We start from the raw sequence: 20281 nt of genomic DNA on the forward strand, positions 1-20281 counted from the left end.
CTACACCACACAGGGTGGGGGTGGGTGATAAGGTTTAAACTACACCACACAGGCTGAGGGTGGGTGATAAGGTTTAAACTACACAACACAGGGTGGGTGATAAGGTTTAAACTACACCACACAGGGAGGGGGTGGGTGATAAGGTTTAAACTACACCACACAGGGTGGGGGTGGGTGATAAGGTTTAAACTACACCACACAGGGAGGGGGTGGGTGATAAGGTTTAAACTACACCACACAGGGGGGGGGGTTGGTGATAAGGTTTAAACTACACCACACAGGGAGGGGGTGGGTGATAAGGTTTAAACTACACCACACAGAGAGGGGGTGGGTGATAAGGTTTAAACTACACCACACAGGGTGGGGGTGGGTGATAAGGTTTAAACTACACCACACAGGGAGGGGGTGGGTGATAAGGTTTAAACTACACCACACAGAGAGGGGGTGGGTGATAAGGTTTAAACTACACCACACAGGGGGGGGGTGGGTGATAAGGTTAAACTACACCACACAGGGAGGGGGTGGGTGATAAGGTTTAAACTACACCACACAGGGGGGGTGGGTGATAAGGTTAAACTACACCACACAGGGAGGGGGTGGGTGATAAGGTTTAAACTACACCACACAGGGAGGGGGTGGGTGATAAGGTTTAAACTACACCACCTAGGAGGGGTGTCTCACTACACCACACAGGATAGGTGTAACATAACACCCCACAAACTACATGTTACATCATGCAGGTGCTATATTAAAAAACCCAATGAATTGACCAGGGCACAAGACAGAGTATAAATCAAGTCAACCCACTTACTCTATATACGTGGTTTCATTTCAAGCTTTTTGATTATACAGGTGGAAACAATGAGCATGAGTGATGAGTACATCTGTTTACCTAACCTAACAATGGTACGATTTAATGGATGAGTTGATCTAAATGTTAATAAATTGATGATAAAGATTACCCATAGGGTAGCTAGGGTAAATTTAATAGCTGTGTCCTCAAATAAACCAGTACATTGGGTTATTGATGAAACCAAGGCATACAATTGGAACCATTCAAGCCAACAAAAAACCACCACACCCAAACAATGCTACATGAATCACTGAGAACTTTTGTTTACCTTTCTAACATGGACCTTTTGGCATCTCAAGTTTACAACAAGTCACAGTGATTCTCTAACTTTGGATAAACACAATTCCTAAAGTCACAGGAACTCTAAGTTTAGATTAACACAATTCCTAAAGTCCCAGGAACTCTAAGTTTAGATAAACACAATTCCTAAAGTCCCAGGAACTCTAAGTTTAGATAAACACAATTCCTAAAGTCCCAGGAACTCTAAGTTTAGATAAACACAATTCCTAAAGTCCCAGGAACTCTAAGTTTAGATAAACACAATTCCTAAAGTCCCAGGGACTGCAAAGTTTAGATAAACAATCCCTAAAGTTGAGATCATAGAAATACAGTTTTCCCATGGATCTGTGTCAGCTGGTGTAGATCTTGTGATGTCAACACATTAGAGCTGGCTTTGGTCAGATGGAGGTGCTTGACCGGCTGGCCAAATACTGCTGAGGCCTGGAACAAATGGTCAGTTTAATACTAGCACAAGTTTAATGTTCTACCAACCATTTAAATGGTCAGTTCAATACTAGCACAAGTTTAATGTTCTACCAACATGCTCAGTTCAATACTAGCACAAGTTTAATGTTCTACCAACCATTCAAATGGTCAGTTCAATACTAGCACAAGTTTAATGTTCTACCAACATGCTCAGTTCAATACTAGCACAAGTTTAATGTTCTACCAACCATTCAAATGGTCAGTTCAATACTAGCACAAGTTTAATGTTCTACCAACATGCTCAGTTCAATACTAGCACAAGTTTAATGTTCTACCAACCATTCAAATGGTCAGTTCAATACTAGCACAACATTTAAATGGTCAGTTCAATACTAGCACAACATTCAAATGGTCAGTTCAATACTAGCACAACATTCAAATGGTCAGTTCAATACTAGCACAACATTCAAATGGTCAGTTCAATACTAGCACAACATTCAAATGGTCAGTTCAATACTAGCACAACATTCAAATGGTCAGTTCAATACTAGCACAACATTCAAATGGTCAGTTCAATACTAGCACAACATTCAAATGGTCAGTTCAATACTAGCACAACATTCAAATGGTCAGTTCAATACTAGCACAACATTCAAATGGTCAGTTCAATACTAGCACAACATTCAAATGGTCAGTTCAATACTAGCACAACATTCAAATGGTCAGTTCAATACTAGCACAACATTCAAATGGTCAGTTCAATACTAGCACAACATTCAAATGGTCAGTTCAATACTAGCACAAGTTCAATGTTCTACCAACATGGTCAGTTCAATACTAGCTCAAGTTTAATGTTCTACCAACCATTTAAATGGTCAGTTCAATACTAGCACAAGTTTAATGTTCTACCAACCATTCAAATGGTCAGTTCAATACTAGCACAAGTTTAATGTTCTACCAACCATTCAAATGGTCAGTTCAATACTAGCACAAGTTTAATGTTCTACCAACAATTCAAATGGTCAGTTCAATACTAGCACAAGTTTAATGTTCTACCAACCATTTAAATGGTCAGTTCAATACTAGCTCAAGTTTAATGTTCTACCAACAATTCAAATGGTCAGTTCAATACTAGCACAAGTTTAATGTTCTACCAACCATTTAAATGGTCAGTTCAATACTAGCACAAGTTTAATGTTCTACCAACCATTCAAATGGTCAGTTCAATACTAGCACAAGTTTAATGTTCTACCAACCATTCAAATGGTCAGTTCAATACTAGCACAAGTTTAATGTTCTACCAACCATTCAAATGGTCAGTTCAATACTAGCACAAGTTTAATGTTCTACCAACCATTTAAATGGTCAGTTCAATACTAGCACAAGTTTAATGTTCTACCAACCATTCAAATGGTCAGTTCAATACTAGCACAAGTTTAATGTTCTACCAACCATTCAAATGGTCAGTTCAATACTAGCACAAGTTTAATGTTCTACCAACCATTTAAATGGTCAGTTCAATACTAGCACAAGTTTAATGTTCTACCAACCATTTAAATGGTCAGTTCAATACTAGCACAAGTTTAATGTTCTACCAACCATTCAAATGGTCAGTTCAATACTAGCACAAGTTTAATGTTCTACCAATCATTCAAAAATGGTCAGACCGATATTAGCAACAGAGATCTATTCTTTAGTTTTCAAATGATCTAGTAGCTGAGATTTTGCTCTGTAATTCTAATTATTCTTAAACTAAAGTTAGGAAATCATTGCTTAGAACAGTGGTTCTTAACCTTTTTTGAGGTACTATACCCCATCCAATTTGTATGCCTTTCACCAAACCCTTCTGACTAGTTTTGTCGTCCACACTGACAAAATCTGATTGTGAATCACTTGAGTTGGGTGTGTGGCTTGACCTACACATTTGAGTTGGGTGTGTGGCTTGACCTCCACATTTGAGTTGGGTGTGTGGCTTGACCTCCACATTTGAGTTGAGTGTGTGGCTTGACCTCCACATTTGAGTTGGGTGTGTGGCTTGACCTCCACATTTGAGTTGGGTGTGTGGCTTGACCTCCACATTTGAGTTGGGTGTGTGGCTTGACCTCCACATTTGAGTTGGGTGTGTGGCTTGACCTCCACATTTGAGTTGGGTGTGTGGCTTGACCTCCACATTTGAGTTGGGTGTGTGGCTTGACCTCCACATTTGAGTTGGGTGTGTGGCTTGACCTCCACATTTGAGTTGGGTGTGTGGCTTGATCTCCACATTTGAGTTGGGTGTGTGGCTTGATCTCCACATTTGAGTTGGGTGTGTGGCTTGACCTCCACATTTGAGTTGGGTGTGTGGCTTGACCTCCACATTTGAGTTGGGTGTGTGGCTTGACCTCCACATTTGAGTTGGGTGTGTGGCTTGACCTCCACATTTGAGTTGGGTGTGTGGTTTGACCTCCACATTTGAGTTGAGTGTGTGGTTTGACCTCCACATTTGAGTTGGGTGTGTGGCTTGACCTCCACATTTGAGTTGGGTGTGTGGCTTGACCTCCACACTTGAGTTGGGTGTGTGGCTTGACCTCCACACTTGAGTTGGGTGTGTGGCTTGACCTCCACATTTGAGTTGGGTGTGTGGCTTGACCTCCACATTTGAGTTGGGTGTGTGGCTTGACCTCCACATTTGAGTTGGGTGTGTGGTTTGACCTCCACATTTGAGTTGGGTGTGTGGCTTGACCTCCACATTTGAGTTGGGTGTGTGGCTTGACCTCCACATTTGAGTTGGGTGTGGTTTGACCTCAACCTCTGAGACTGATTCACCCAAGCCAAGAACCACTGGCTTAGAATATTTTACAATATTAATGTTAAACTGTTCTCAGTTTAAAAGATCAAAAGTTTGAAATCACATTGGAACTTACTTGAGCATGGAGTTCATCAAGAGTTAGGAAATCGCCTCTAGGATTTTCTAGAAGAAGCGTTCCTTTTCTCCCGTTACCCTCCACATTAACGTAATGGCATACGGGCCAATCAAACTGGCTGCTGCAGGCAGGGGGGTGCTGCGTCTGGGCGGTGACATAAATAGTTTTCTTGTGAAGTTTCTCCCCACTGGCAGCACTGGTCAACCCCTGGGTTAAGGCAGCATCTTCAAACAGCCGCACCTTGACACCCCTCAGCCCAAACACTGACTGGACCTGGGCAAGACACAATCACTTCTAGACTTTCACAAGCAACTGGCAAGACACAATCACTTCTAGACTTACACAAGCAACTGGCAAGACACAATCACTTCTAGACTTTCACAAGCAACTGGCAAGACACAATCACTTCTAGACTTACACAAGCAACTGGCAAGACACAATCACTTCTAGACTTACACAAGCAACTGGCAAGACACAATCACTTCTAGACTTTCACAAGCAACTGGCAAGACACAATCACTTCTAGACTTACACAAGCAACTGGCAAGACACAATCACTTCTAGACTTTCACAAGCAACTGGCAAGACACAATCACTTCTAGACTTACACAAGCAACTGGCAAGACACAATCACTTCTAGACTTTCACAAGCAACTGGCAAGACACAATCACTTCTAGACTTACACAAGCAACTGGCAAGACACAATCACTTCTAGACTTACACAAGCAACTGGCAAGACACAATCACTTCTAGACTTTCACAAGCAACTGGCAAGACACAATCACTTCTAGACTTACACAAGAAACTGGCAAGACACAATCACTTCTAGACTTACACAAGCAACTGGCAAGACACAATCACTTCTAGACTTTCACAAGCAACTGGCAAGACACAATCACTTCTAGACTTACACAAGCAACTGGCAAGACACAATCACTTCTAGACTTTCACAAGCAACTGGCAAGACACAATCACTTCTAGACTTTCACAAGCAACTCTCCATAAAAAAATCTTACACCCTTTTATTAATGCCAAGTTATGGATTAAATAAAAAAGTAAATTTGAAAGAATCCTTACACTGGCAGCTAAAGCTTGCGGAGATAGACTGGGACTGCCTGCAGGGTTACTGAGGAGGACCGTGGCCTGGTAGCCAGTACGTCCCTGCCCTGGCTGCAGTCCACACAGCACCAGATTGACGTACTGAGACAGGGGCTCAGCTCCCTGTGGGGCACATGTCAGCAGTGTGTCCCCGGCCCCCACCAGGGCAGAGGGTGACACGGCCTTTACAGACCTCTGCTGCCTCCCTCCCTCAGCCCACGTTAGAGTTATCTCTAGCTCGTCTGTCTTGATCTAAAGTCAAATGGTTTGGTTAGGTTAACATTATCTCTAGCTCGTCTGTCTTGATCTAAGTAAAGTCAAATGGTTTGGTTAGGTTAACATTATCTCTAGCTTGTCTGTCTTGATCTAAGTAAAGTCAAATGGTTTGGTTAGGTTAACATTATCTCTAGCTTGTCTGTCTTGATCTAAGTAAAGTCAAATGGTTTGGTTAGGTTAACATTATCTCTAGCTTGTCTGTCTTGATCTAAGTAAAGTCAAATGGTTTGGTTAGGTTAACATTATCTCTAGCTTGTCTGTCTTGATCTAAAGTCAAATGGTTTGGTTAGGTTAACATTATCTCTAGCTCGTCTGTCTTGATCTAAGTAAAGTCAAATGGTTTGGTTAGGTTAACATTATCTCTAGCTTGTCTGTCTTGATCTAAAGTCAAATGGTTTGGTTAGGTTAACATTATCTCTAGCTTGTCTGTCTTGATCTAAAGTCAAATGGTTTGGTTAGGTTAACATTATCTCTAGCTTGTCTGTCTTGATCTAAAGTCAAATGGTTTGGTTAGGTTAACATTATCTCTAGCTCGTCTGTCTTGATCTAAAGTCAAATGGTTTGGTTAGGTTAACATTATCTCTAGCTTGTCTGTCTTGATCTAAGTAAAGTCAAATGGTTTGGTTAGGTTAACATTATCTCTAGCTTGTCTGTCTTGATCTAAAGTCAAATGGTTTGGTTAGGTTAACATTATCTCTAGCTTGTCTGTCTTGATCTAAGTAAAGTCAAATGGTTTGGTTAGGTTAACATTATCTCTAGCTTGTCTGTCTTGATCTAAAGTCAAATGGTTTGGTTAGGTTAACATTATCTCTAGCTTGTCTGTCTTGATCTAAGTAAAGTCAAATGGTTTGGTTAGGTTAACATCTCTAGCTCGTCTGTCTTGATCTAAGTAAAGTCAAATGGTTTGGTTAGGTTAACATTATCTCTAGCTTGTCTGTCTTGATCTAAAGTCAAATGGTTTGGTTAGGTTAACATTATCTCTAGCTCGTCTGTCTTGATCTAAAGTCAAATGGTTTGGTTAGGTTAACATTATCTCTAGCTCGTCTGTCTTGATCTAAAGTCAAATGGTTTGGTTAGGTTAACATTATCTCTAGCTCATCTGTCTTGATCTAAAGTCAAATGGTTAGGTTAACATTATCTCTAGCTCATCTGTCTTGATCTAAAGTCAAATGGTTTGGTTAGGTTAACATTATCTCTAGCTCGTCTGTCTTGATCTAAAGTCAAATGGTTAGGTTAACATTATCTCTAGCTCGTCTGTCTTGATCTAAAGTCAAATGGTTTGGTTAGGTTAACATTATCTCTAGCTCATCTGTCTTGATCTAAAGTCAAATGGTTTGGTTAGGTTAACATTATCTCTAGCTCATCTGTCTTGATCTAAAGTCAAATGGTTAGGTTAACATTATCTCTAGCTCGTCTGTCTTGATCTAAGTAAAGTCAAATGGTTTGGTTAGGTTAACATTATCTCTAGCTGGTCTGTCTTGATCTAAAGTCAAATGGTTAGGTTAACATTATCTCTAGCTGGTCTGTCTTGATCTAAAGTCAAATGGTTTGGTTAGGTTAACATTATCTCTAGCTCGTCTGTCTTGATCTAAGTAAAGTCAAATGGTTTGGTTAGGTTAACATTATCTCTAGCTTGTCTGTCTTGATCTAAAGTCAAATGGTTTGGTTAGGTTAACATTATCTCTAGCTCGTCTGTCTTGATCTAAAGTCAAATGGTTTGGTTAGGTTAACATTATCTCTAGCTCGTCTGTCTTGATCTAAGTAAAGTCAAATGGTTTGGTTAGGTTAACATTATCTCTAGCTCGTCTGTCTTGATCTAAAGTCAAATGGTTTGGTTAGGTTAACATTATCTCTAGCTCGTCTGTCTTGATCTAAAGTCAAATGGTTTGGTTAGGTTAACATTATCTCTAGCTCGTCTGTCTTGATCTAAGTAAAGTCAAATGGTTTGGTTAGGTTAACATCTCTAGCTCGTCTGTCTTGATCTAAAGTCAAATGGTTTGGTTAGGTTAACATTATCTCTAGCTCGTCTGTCTTGATCTAAGTAAAGTCAAATGGTTTGGTTAGGTTAACATTATCTCTAGCTGGTCTGTCTTGATCTAAAGTCAAATGGTTTGGTTAGGTTAACATTATCTCTAGCTCGTCTGTCTTGATCTAAAGTCAAATGGTTTGGTTAGGTTAACATTATCTCTAGCTCGTCTGTCTTGATCTAAGTAAAGTCAAATGGTTTGGTTAGGTTAACATTATCTCTAGCTTGTCTGTCTTGATCTAAAGTCAAATGGTTTGGTTAGGTTAACATTATCTCTAGCTCGTCTGTCTTGATCTAAAGTCAAATGGTTTGGTTAGGTTAACATTATCTCTAGCTCATCTGTCTTGATCTAAAGTCAAATGGTTTGGTTAGGTTAACATTATCTCTAGCTCGTCTGTCTTGATCTAAGTAAAGTCAAATGGTTTGGTTAGGTTAACATTATCTCTAGCTCGTCTGTCTTGATCTAAAGTCAAATGGTTAGGTTAACATTATCTCTAGCTCATCTGTCTTGATCTAAAGTCAAATGGTTTGGTTAGGTTAACATTATCTCTAGCTCATCTGTCTTGATCTAAAGTCAAATGGTTAGGTTAACATTATCTCTAGCTCATCTGTCTTGATCTAAAGTCAAATGGTTTGGTTAGGTTAACATTATCTCTAGCTCGTCTGTCTTGATCTAAGTAAAGTCAAATGGTTTGGTTAGGTTAACATTATCTCTAGCTCGTCTGTCTTGATCTAAAGTCAAATGGTTAGGTTAACATTATCTCTAGCTCATCTGTCTTGATCTAAAGTCAAATGGTTTGGTTAGGTTAACATTATCTCTAGCTCGTCTGTCTTGATCTAAAGTCAAATGGTTTGGTTAACATTATCTCTAGCTCATCTGTCTTGATCTAAAGTCAAATGGTTTGGTTAGGTTAACATTATCTCTAGCTCGTCTGTCTTGATCTAAAGTCAAATGGTTTGGTTAGGTTAACATTATCTCTAGCTCGTCTGTCTTGATCTAAAGTCAAATGGTTTGGTTAGGTTAACATTATCTCTAGCTCGTCTGTCTTGATCTAAGTAAAGTCAAATGGTTTGGTTAGGTTAACATCTCTAGCTCGTCTGTCTTGATCTAAAGTCAAATGGTTTGGTTAGGTTAACATTATCTCTAGCTCGTCTGTCTTGATCTAAGTAAAGTCAAATGGTTTGGTTAGGTTAACATTATCTCTAGCTCGTCTGTCTTGATCTAAAGTCAAATGGTTTGGTTAGGTTAACATTATCTCTAGCTCGTCTGTCTTGATCTAAAGTCAAATGGTTTGGTTAGGTTAACATTATCTCTAGCTCGTCTGTCTTGATCTAAGTAAAGTCAAATGGTTTGGTTAGGTTAACATTATCTCTAGCTTGTCTGTCTTGATCTAAGTAAAGTCAAATGGTTTGGTTAGGTTAACATTATCTCTAGCTTGTCTGTCTTGATCTAAGTAAAGTCAAATGGTTTGGTTAGGTTAACATTATCTCTAGCTTGTCTGTCTTGATCTAAAGTCAAATGGTTTGGTTAGGTTAACATTATCTCTAGCTCGTCTGTCTTGATCTAAGTAAAGTCAAATGGTTTGGTTAGGTTAACATTATCTCTAGCTTGTCTGTCTTGATCTAAAGTCAAATGGTTTGGTTAGGTTAACATTATCTCTAGATCGTCTGTCTTGATCTAAAGTCAAATGGTTTGGTTAGGTTAACATTATCTCTAGCTCATCTGTCTTGATCTAAAGTCAAATGGTTTGGTTAGGTTAACATTATCTCTAGCTCGTCTGTCTTGATCTAAGTAAAGTCAAATGGTTTGGTTAGGTTAACATTATCTCTAGCTCGTCTGTCTTGATCTAAAGTCAAATGGTTAGGTTAACATTATCTCTAGCTCATCTGTCTTGATCTAAAGTCAAATGGTTTGGTTAGGTTAACATTATCTCTAGCTCATCTGTCTTGATCTAAAGTCAAATGGTTAGGTTAACATTATCTCTAGCTCATCTGTCTTGATCTAAAGTCAAATGGTTTGGTTAGGTTAACATTATCTCTAGCTCGTCTGTCTTGATCTAAGTAAAGTCAAATGGTTTGGTTAGGTTAACATTATCTCTAGCTCGTCTGTCTTGATCTAAAGTCAAATGGTTTGGTTAACATTATCTCTAGCTCGTCTGTCTTGATCTAAAGTCAAATGGTTAGGTTAACATTATCTCTAGCTCATCTGTCTTGATCTAAAGTCAAATGGTTTGGTTAGGTTAACATTATCTCTAGCTCATCTGTCTTGATCTAAAGTCAAATGGTTAGGTTAACATTATCTCTAGCTCATCTGTCTTGATCTAAAGTCAAATGGTTTGGTTAGGTTAACATTATCTCTAGCTCGTCTGTCTTGATCTAAAGTCAAATGGTTTGGTTAGGTTAACATTATCTCTAGCTCGTCTGTCTTGATCTAAAGTCAAATGGTTTGGTTAGGTTAACATTATCTCTAGCTCGTCTGTCTTGATCTAAGTAAAGTCAAATGGTTTGGTTAGGTTAACATCTCTAGCTCGTCTGTCTTGATCTAAAGTCAAATGGTTTGGTTAGGTTAACATTATCTCTAGCTCGTCTGTCTTGATCTAAGTAAAGTCAAATGGTTTGGTTAGGTTAACATTATCTCTAGCTCGTCTGTCTTGATCTAAAGTCAAATGGTTTGGTTAGGTTAACATTATCTCTAGCTCGTCTGTCTTGATCTAAAGTCAATTGGTTTGGTTAGGTTAACATTATCTCTAGCTCGTCTGTCTTGATCTAAGTAAAGTCAAATGGTTTGGTTAGGTTAACATTATCTCTAGCTTGTCTGTCTTGATCTAAAGTCAAATGGTTTGGTTAGGTTAACATTATCTCTAGCTCGTCTGTCTTGATCTAAAGTCAAATGGTTTGGTTAGGTTAACATTATCTCTAGCTCATCTGTCTTGATCTAAAGTCAAATGGTTTGGTTAGGTTAACATTATCTCTAGCTCGTCTGTCTTGATCTAAGTAAAGTCAAATGGTTTGGTTAGGTTAACATTATCTCTAGCTCGTCTGTCTTGATCTAAAGTCAAATGGTTAGGTTAACATTATCTCTAGCTCATCTGTCTTGATCTAAAGTCAAATGGTTTGGTTAGGTTAACATTATCTCTAGCTCATCTGTCTTGATCTAAAGTCAAATGGTTAGGTTAACATTATCTCTAGCTCATCTGTCTTGATCTAAAGTCAAATGGTTTGGTTAGGTTAACATTATCTCTAGCTCGTCTGTCTTGATCTAAGTAAAGTCAAATGGTTTGGTTAGGTTAACATTATCTCTAGCTCGTCTGTCTTGATCTAAAGTCAAATGGTTAGGTTAACATTATCTCTAGCTCATCTGTCTTGATCTAAAGTCAAATGGTTTGGTTAGGTTAACATTATCTCTAGCTCATCTGTCTTGATCTAAAGTCAAATGGTTAGGTTAACATTATCTCTAGCTCATCTGTCTTGATCTAAAGTCAAATGGTTTGGTTAGGTTAACATTATCTCTAGCTCGTCTGTCTTGATCTAAAGTCAAATGGTTAGGTTAACATTATCTCTAGCTCGTCTGTCTTGATCTAAAGTCAAATGGTTAGGTTAACATTATCTCTAGCTCGTCTGTCTTGATCTAAAGTCAAAAGTTTGGTTAGGTTAACATTATCTCTAGCTCATCTGTCTTGATCTAAAGTCAAATGGTTAGGTTAACATTATCTCTAGCTCATCTGTCTTGATCTAAGTAAAGTCAAATGGTTTGGTTAGGTTAACATTATCTCTAGCTCGTCTGTCTTGATCTAAAGTCAAATGGTTAGGTTAACATTATCTCTAGCTCATCTGTCTTGATCTAAGTAAAGTCAAATGGTTTGGTTAGGTTAACATTATCTCTAGCTGGTCTGTCTTGATCTAAAGTCAAATGGTTTGGTTAGGTTAACATTATCTCTAGCTCATCTGTCTTGATCTAAAGTCAAATGGTTTGGTTAGGTTAACATTATCTCTAGCTCATCTGTCTTGATCTAAAGTCAAATGGTTTGGTTAGGTTAACATTATCTCTAGCTCGTCTGTCTTGATCTAAAGTCAAATGGTTTGGTTAGGTTAACATTATCTCTAGCTCGTCTGTCTTGATCTAAAGTCAAATGGTTTGGTTAGGTTAACATTATCTCTAGCTCGTCTGTCTTGATCTAAGTAAAGTCAAATGGTTTGGTTAGGTTAACATTATCTCTAGCTCATCTGTCTTGATCTAAAGTCAAATGGTTAGGTTAACATTATCTCTAGCTCGTCTGTCTTGATCTAAGTAAAGTCAAATGGTTTGGTTAGGTTAACATTATCTCTAGCTCGTCTGTCTTGATCTAAAGTCAAATGGTTAGGTTAACATTATCTCTAGCTCGTCTGTCTTGATCTAAGTAAAGTCAAATGGTTTGGTTAGGTTAACATTATCTCTAGCTCGTCTGTCTTGATCTAAAGTCAAATGGTTTGGTTAGGTTAACATTATCTCTAGCTCGTCTGTCTTGATCTAAAGTCAAATGGTTAGGTTAACATTATCTCTAGCTCGTCTGTCTTGATCTAAAGTCAAATGGTTTGGTTAGGTTAACATTATCTCTAGCTCGTCTGTCTTGATCTAAGTAAAGTCAAATGGTTTGGTTAGGTTAACATTATCTCTAGCTCGTCTGTCTTGATCTAAAGTCAAATGGTTTGGTTAGGTTAACATTATCCCTAGCTCGTCTGTCTTGATCTAAGTAAAGTCAAATGGTTTGGTTAGGTTAACATCTCTAGCTCGTCTGTCTTGATCTAAAGTCAAATGGTTTGGTTAGGTTAACATTATCTCTAGCTCATCTGTCTTGATCTAAGTAAAGTCAAATGGTTTGGTTAGGTTAACATTATCTCTAGCTCGTCTGTCTTGATCTAAGTAAAGTCAAATGGTTTGGTTAGGTTAACATTATCTCTAGCTCGTCTGTCTTGATCTAAGTAAAGTCAAATGGTTTGGTTAGGTTAACATTATCTCTAGCTCGTCTGTCTTGATCTAAAGTCAAATGGTTTGGTTAGGTTAACATTATCTCTAGCTCGTCTGTCTTGATCTAAAGTCAAATGGTTTGGTTAGGTTAACATTATCTCTAGCTCGTCTGTCTTGATCTAAAGTCAAATGGTTTGGTTAGGTTAACATTATCTCTAGCTCGTCTGTCTTGATCTAAGTAAAGTCAAATGGTTTGGTTAGGTTAACATTATCTCTAGCTCGTCTGTCTTGATCTAAAGTCAAATGGTTTGGTTAGGTTAACATTATCTCTAGCTTGTCTGTCTTGATCTAAAGTCAAATGGTTTGGTTAGGTTAACATTATCTCTAGCTCGTCTGTCTTGATCTAAAGTCAAATGGTTTGGTTAGGTTAACATTATCTCTAGCTCATCTGTCTTGATCTAAAGCCAAATGGTTTGGTTAGGTTAACATTATCTCTAGCTCATCTGTCTTGATCTAAAGTCAAATGGTTAGGTTAACATTATCTCTAGCTCGTCTGTCTTGATCTAAAGTCAAATGGTTTGGTTAGGTTAACATTATCTCTAGCTCGTCTGTCTTGATCTAAGTAAAGTCAAATGGTTTGGTTAGGTTAACATTATCTCTAGCTCGTCTGTCTTGATCTAAAGTCAAATGGCTAGGTTAACATTATCTCTAGCTCGTCTGTCTTGATCTAAAGTCAAATGGTTAGGTTAACATTATCTCTAGCTCGTCTGTCTTGATCTAAAGTCAAATGGTTTGGTTAGGTTAACATTATCTCTAGCTCATCTGTCTTGATCTAAAGTCAAATGGTTTGGTTAGGTTAACATTATCTCTAGCTCATCTGTCTTGATCTAAAGTCAAATGGTTAGGTTAACATTATCTCTAGCTCATCTGTCTTGATCTAAGTAAAGTCAAATGGTTTGGTTAGGTTAACATTATCTCTAGCTGGTCTGTCTTGATCTAAAGTCAAATGGTTTGGTTAGGTTAACATTATCTCTAGCTCGTCTGTCTTGATCTAAAGTCAAATGGTTTGGTTAGGTTAACATTATCTCTAGCTCGTCTGTCTTGATCTAAGTAAAGTCAAATGGTTTGGTTAGGTTAACATTATCTCTAGCTCGTCTGTCTTGATCTAAAGTCAAATGGTTTGGTTAGGTTAACATTATCTCTAGCTCGTCTGTCTTGATCTAAAGTCAAATGGTTTGGTTAGGTTAACATTATCTCTAGCTCGTCTGTCTTGATCTAAGTAAAGTCAAATGGTTTGGTTAGGTTAACATTATCTCTAGCTCGTCTGTCTTGATCTAAAGTCAAATGGTTTGGTTAGGTTAACATTATCTCTAGCTCGTCTGTCTTGATCTAAAGTCAAATGGTTTGGTTAGGTTAACATTATCTCTAGCTCGTCTGTCTTGATCTAAGTAAAGTCAAATGGTTTGGTTAGGTTAACATCTCTAGCTCGTCTGTCTTGATCTAAAGTCAAATGGTTTGGTTAGGTTAACATTATCTCTAGCTCGTCTGTCTTGATCTAAAGTCAAATGGTTTGGTTAGGTTAACATTATCTCTAGCTCGTCTGTCTTGATCTAAGTAAAGTCAAATGGTTTGGTTAGGTTAACATTATCTCTAGCTTGTCTGTCTTGATCTAAAGTCAAATGGTTTGGTTAGGTTAACATTATCTCTAGCTTGTCTGTCTTGATCTAAAGTCAAATGGTTTGGTTAGGTTAACATTATCTCTAGCTCGTCTGTCTTGATCTAAAGTCAAATGGTTTGGTTAGGTTAACATTATCTCTAGCTCATCTGTCTTGATCTAAAGTCAAATGGTTTGGTTAGGTTAACATTATCTCTAGCTCGTCTGTCTTGATCTAAGTAAAGTCAAATGGTTTGGTTAGGTTAACATTATCTCTAGCTCGTCTGTCTTGATCTAAAGTCAAATGGTTAGGTTAACATTATCTCTAGCTCATCTGTCTTGATCTAAAGTCAAATGGTTAGGTTAACATTATCTCTAGCTCATCTGTCTTGATCTAAAGTCAAATGGTTTGGTTAGGTTAACATTATCTCTAGCTCGTCTGTCTTGATCTAAAGTCAAATGGTTTGGTTAGGTTAACATTATCTCTAGCTCGTCTGTCTTGATCTAAAGTCAAATGGTTAGGTTAACATTATCTCTAGCTCATCTGTCTTGATCTAAAGTCAAATGGTTAGGTTAACATTATCTCTAGCTCGTCTGTCTTGATCTAAAGTCAAATGGTTTGGTTAGGTTAACATTATCTCTAGCTCGTCTGTCTTGATTAAAAAAAGTGAAACTGTCACCTAACTTACAGGCATTTTTTGTGTAATGATGACTTCAGCATTGTCTGGTACAGGGTAGGGCTTAAGGGGCTGCTTGACTGTGGAGTTGATGAACTCTGAGAAGTCCTCTACAATAGACACCAACTTCTGAGCTGCCTTGTAGTACACTTCAATGTTGTCTGTGGGGATCAGCTTGGCCTGTGGGTGAGGGAGATATGATCACTTGGTACAACATCAACATTTCACTGTACTAGGCCTGTGGGTGAGGGAGATAACATGATAACAACATGGCACTGTACCAGGCCTGTGGGTGAGGGAGATAACATGATCACAACATGGCACTGTACCAGGCCTGTGGGTGAGGGAGATAACATGATCACAACATGGCACTGTACTAGGCCTGTGGGTGAGGGAGATAACATGATCACAACATGGCACTGTACCAGGCCTGTGGGTGAGGGAGATAACATGATCACAACATGGCACTGTACCAGGCCTGTGGGTGAGGGAGATAACATGATCACAACATGGCACTGTACTAGGCCTGTGGGTGAGGGAGATAACATGATCACAACATGGCACTGTACCAGGCCTGTGGGTGAGGGAGATAACATGATCACAACATGGCACTGTACCAGGCCTGTGGGTGAGGGAGATGATCACAACATGGCACTGTACTAGGCCTGTGGGTGAGGGAGATAACATGATCACAACATGGCACTGTACCAGGCCTGTGGGTGAGGGAGATGATCACAACATGGCACTGTACTAGGCCTGTGGGTGAGGGAGATAACATGATCACAACGTGGCACTGTACCAGGCCTGTGGGTGAGGGAGATAACATGATCACATGGTACAACATGGCACTGTACCAGGCCTGTGGGTGAGGGAGATAACATGATCACAACCTGGCACTGTACCAGGCCTGTGGGTGAGGGAGATAACATGATCACAACCTGGCACTGTACCAGGCCTGTGGGTGAGGGAGATAACATGATCACAACCTGGCACTGTACCAGGCCTGTGGGTGAGGGAGATTACAACATGGCACTGTACCAGGCCTGTGGGTGAGGGAGATAACATGGTACAACGTGGCACTGTACTAGGCCTGTGGGTGAGGGAGATAACATGATCACAACATGGCACTGTACTAGGCCTGTGGGTGAGGGAGATAACATGATCACAACATGGCACTGTACCAGGCCTGTGGGTGAGGGAGATAACATGATCACAACCTGGCACTGTACCAGACAGGCCCTCAATGCCAGCACCAAATCTACACTTTGATTACCTTAGATGGGGTTGACTTTTGATGAGGCATTTCAGTCCTACACACAATGGTTAGATCAAATCCAATACAAAGACAACTTTAAGTAAAGCTGGAACTGAATCAATCTTCTCTTTACAGACAACAAATAAAGACTGAACTCAGCTCAACACACCAAAACACTTGAGCTAAGGGAAACTACTCACTTGTTTTCTTAATTTCTGGACACGATTGATTACTTCCCTTGCTACTCCTTCATTCAGCATTGCCTCATCAGGTTCAATGTCCAACAGAACTAAGATCTAAAGAGAGACACATCTTAAATTCATTAGACACGATGCACATTTTCTAGGCTAGGAAAGTGTTTGGGGAGCTCCAGGTCAAACAACCATGGGGCAACACAGGACACCCCTAACACTGTTTGACTATTGTATCAAGTAAACACAGGACACCCCTAATAGGTGTGAATGGTAAAGTGAATGGTAAAAAGCGCATGACCTTTCCTAATGTTGGGGGTGGGGTCTTTTTATAGGTCTAATTTGGGGAGGGAGCACAAAATTGATATTTTGCTCTGGACGCTGAAATAGGTCGCTACACCTTTGACCACCAGAGCACTTGAGGACACTGAACTATGAGCCCACTAGAGCTAGAGGACACTGAATTCTGATGCCCACCAGAGCTAGAGGACACTGAATTCTGATGCCCACTAGAGGACACTGAATTCTGATGCCCACTAGAGGACACTGAATTCTGATGCCCACTAGAGGACACTGAATTCTGATGCCCACCAGAGTTAGAGGACACTGAATTCTGATGCCCACCAGAGGACACTGAATTCTGATGCCCACCAGAGTTAGAGGACGCTGAATTCTGATGCCCACTAGAGCTAGAGGACACTGAATTCTGATGCCCACCAGAGCTAGAGGACACTGAATTCTGATGCCCAACAGAGCTAGAGGACACTGAATTCTGATGCCCACCAGAGATGTAGTTTGACTCAAGTATTACCCCTGACACCCTGGAGAACTCTGGGTGCCTTACACACACTACCACCAGGACGCCGCCCCTCCAATAATGAAATACATTTTGTGGAAGCTACTCTCCCTGGACTGTACTCAACAACCTCCCTAAGTGTCAAGGTCATTGGATGAATGGTGTAATGCTGAATTAAAGACAGTCAGAGATTCTTTCATTTGTATAGATGCCAAGCAGCCCAAGCCAACCTTTCCATCAGAGTGTGCCTCGTAGTGTTGTGGTGTGTCCCCAGACTTGTCAAAGTGGTACAGGATTCTCAGGTCTCCCTCCTCCATCTTGTGCCCTGCCACATCCAGTGATCCTTCAGACTGGTACCTACACACAAACATTGGCAACATCAACATCAAGACATTGGGAACACCAACACCAACAAGACATTGGCAACATCAACAAGACATTGGCAACATCAACAAGACATTGGCAACATCAACATCAACAAGACATTGGCAAAATCAACATCAACAAGACATTGGCAACATCAACAAAACATTGGCAACATCAACATCAACAAGACATTGGCAACATCAACAAGACATTGGCAACATCAACATCAACAAAACATTGACAACATCAACAAAACATTGGCAACATCAACAAGACATTGGCAACATCAACATCAACAAAACATTGGCAACACCAACATCAACAAGACATTGGGAACATCAACAAGACATTGGCAACATCAACAAGACATTGGCAACATCAACAAGACATTGGCAACATCAACAAGACATTGGCAACATCAACAAGACATTGGCAACATCAACATCAACAAGACATTGGCAACATCAACATCAACAAGACATTGGCAACATCAACAAGACATTGGTAACATCAACATCAACAAGACATTGGCAACATCAACAAAACATTGGCAACATCAACAAGACATTGGCAACATCAACAAGACATTGGCAACATCAACAAGACATTGGCAACATCAACAAGACATTGGCAACATCAACATCAACAAGACATTGGCAACATCAACATCAACAAGACATTGGTAACATCAACATCAACAAGACATTGGCAACATCAACAAGACATTGGCAACATCAACATCAACAAGACATTGGCAACATCAACACGACATTGGCAACATCAACAAGACATTGGCAACATCAACAAGACATTGGCAACATCAACAAGACATTGGCAACATCAACAAGACATTGGCAACATCAACAAGACATTGGCAACATCAACAAGACATTGGCAACATCAACAAGACATTGGCAACATCAACAAGACATTGGCAACATCAACAAGACATTGGCAACATCAACACGACATTGGCAACATCAACAAGACATTGGCAACATCAACATCAACAAGACATTGGTAACATCAACAAGACATTGGCAACATCAACACGACATTGGTAACATCAACATCAACAAGACATTGGCAACATCAACAAGACATTGGCAACATCAACATCAACAAGACATTGGCAAAATCAACATCAACAAAACATTGACAACATCAACAAGACATTGGCAACATCAACAAGACATTGGCAACATCAACATCAACAAGACATTGGCAACATCAACATCAACAAGACATTGGCAACATCAACAAGACATTGGCAACATCAACATCAACAAGACATTGGCAACATCAACAAGACATTGACAACATCAACAAGACATTGGCAACATCAACATCAACAAGACATTGGCAACATCAACAAGACATTGGCAACATCAACATCAACAAGACATTGGCAACATCAACAAGACATTGGTAACATCAACATCAACAAGACATTGGCAACATCAACAAGACATTGGCAACATCAACAAGACATTGGCAAGATCAACAAGACATTGGCTGCCACATCCAATCATCTCTCTAGATAAACAAGACGTTTGATCTAAATATTTCTAATCCAACCTTTCTATTTCTTCATCTTTCAAAGCTTTGATGTGATTGGTCACTGCACTTAGCGCTGAGCCAAGTCTTTTGCCCAGCTGTCTATGGTCAGGCTCTGCTTTTAACTGGACGCCATACAGGTTCTTGTCCATTGTAATGGTCAACTTTCTTATATTCAGCTCCTGAAGTTGGATGACAAGAAAAGTTGTGTCAAGAAACTGACAAGAATAAAACAATGGCAAGAATGTGTTTATAACTGACAAGAATAAAACAATGGCAAGAATGTGTTTATAAATGACAAGAATAAAACAATGGCAAGAATGTGTTTATAACTGACAAGAATAAAACAATGGCAAGAATGTGTTTATAACTGACAAGAATAAAACAATGGCAAGAATGTGTTTATAAATGAGGAGATGATGGAAGATGATAACCTTACATGACGTTACATGACACATGTGTAGAGCAGCACGCACATACACGCATACAATGTAACATGTATACAGTGTAACACGCACATACAGTGTAACACACACATAGTGTAACATACACATAGTGTAACACACACATAGTGTAACACATACATACAGTGTAACACACACACATACAGTGTAACACACACATACAGTGTAACACACACATACAGTGTAACACACATACAGTGTAACACACACATACAGTGTAACACACACATAGTGTAACACACACATACAGTGTAACACACACATAGTGTAACACACATACAGTGTAACACACACATACAGTGTAACACACACATAGTGTAACACACACATACAGTGTAACAGACACATACAGTGTAACACACACATACAGTGTAACACACACATACAGTGTAACACACACATAGTGTAACACACACATACAGTGTAACACACACATAGTGTAACACACATACAGTGTAACACACATACAGTGTAACACACACATACAGTGTAACACACACATAGTGTAACACAC

At 39.4% G+C, this 20281-nt stretch overlaps 1 protein-coding gene across 2 annotated transcripts in view; it reads right to left on the reverse strand.

Annotated features, from left to right (window-relative positions):
- Positions 1 to 813: 813 nt before the first annotated feature.
- The window catches only part of LOC131937230 (isoleucine--tRNA ligase, cytoplasmic), a 38660-nt gene continuing 19192 nt past the window's right edge, over positions 814 to 20281 (reverse strand). For both annotated transcript variants that reach the window (XM_059294488.1, XM_059294489.1), the window contains exons 26-32: positions 19325 to 19485; positions 17611 to 17737; positions 16594 to 16689; positions 15151 to 15318; positions 5540 to 5812; positions 4462 to 4734; positions 814 to 1573 (exon numbers count right to left, since the gene is read on the reverse strand). In XM_059294488.1, the coding sequence (XP_059150471.1) occupies positions 1451 to 1573; positions 4462 to 4734; positions 5540 to 5812; positions 15151 to 15318; positions 16594 to 16689; positions 17611 to 17737; positions 19325 to 19485 (1221 nt within the window). In that variant the 3' untranslated portion in view covers positions 814 to 1450. The remainder of the gene's footprint in view (positions 1574 to 4461; positions 4735 to 5539; positions 5813 to 15150; positions 15319 to 16593; positions 16690 to 17610; positions 17738 to 19324; positions 19486 to 20281) is intronic.

The sequence above is a fragment of the Physella acuta genome, unplaced genomic scaffold (genome assembly GCF_028476545.2).
Source record: "Physella acuta isolate Inbredline_101_S28 unplaced genomic scaffold, ASM2847654v3 ptg000204l, whole genome shotgun sequence".
NCBI lineage: Eukaryota > Metazoa > Mollusca > Gastropoda > Physidae > Physella > Physella acuta.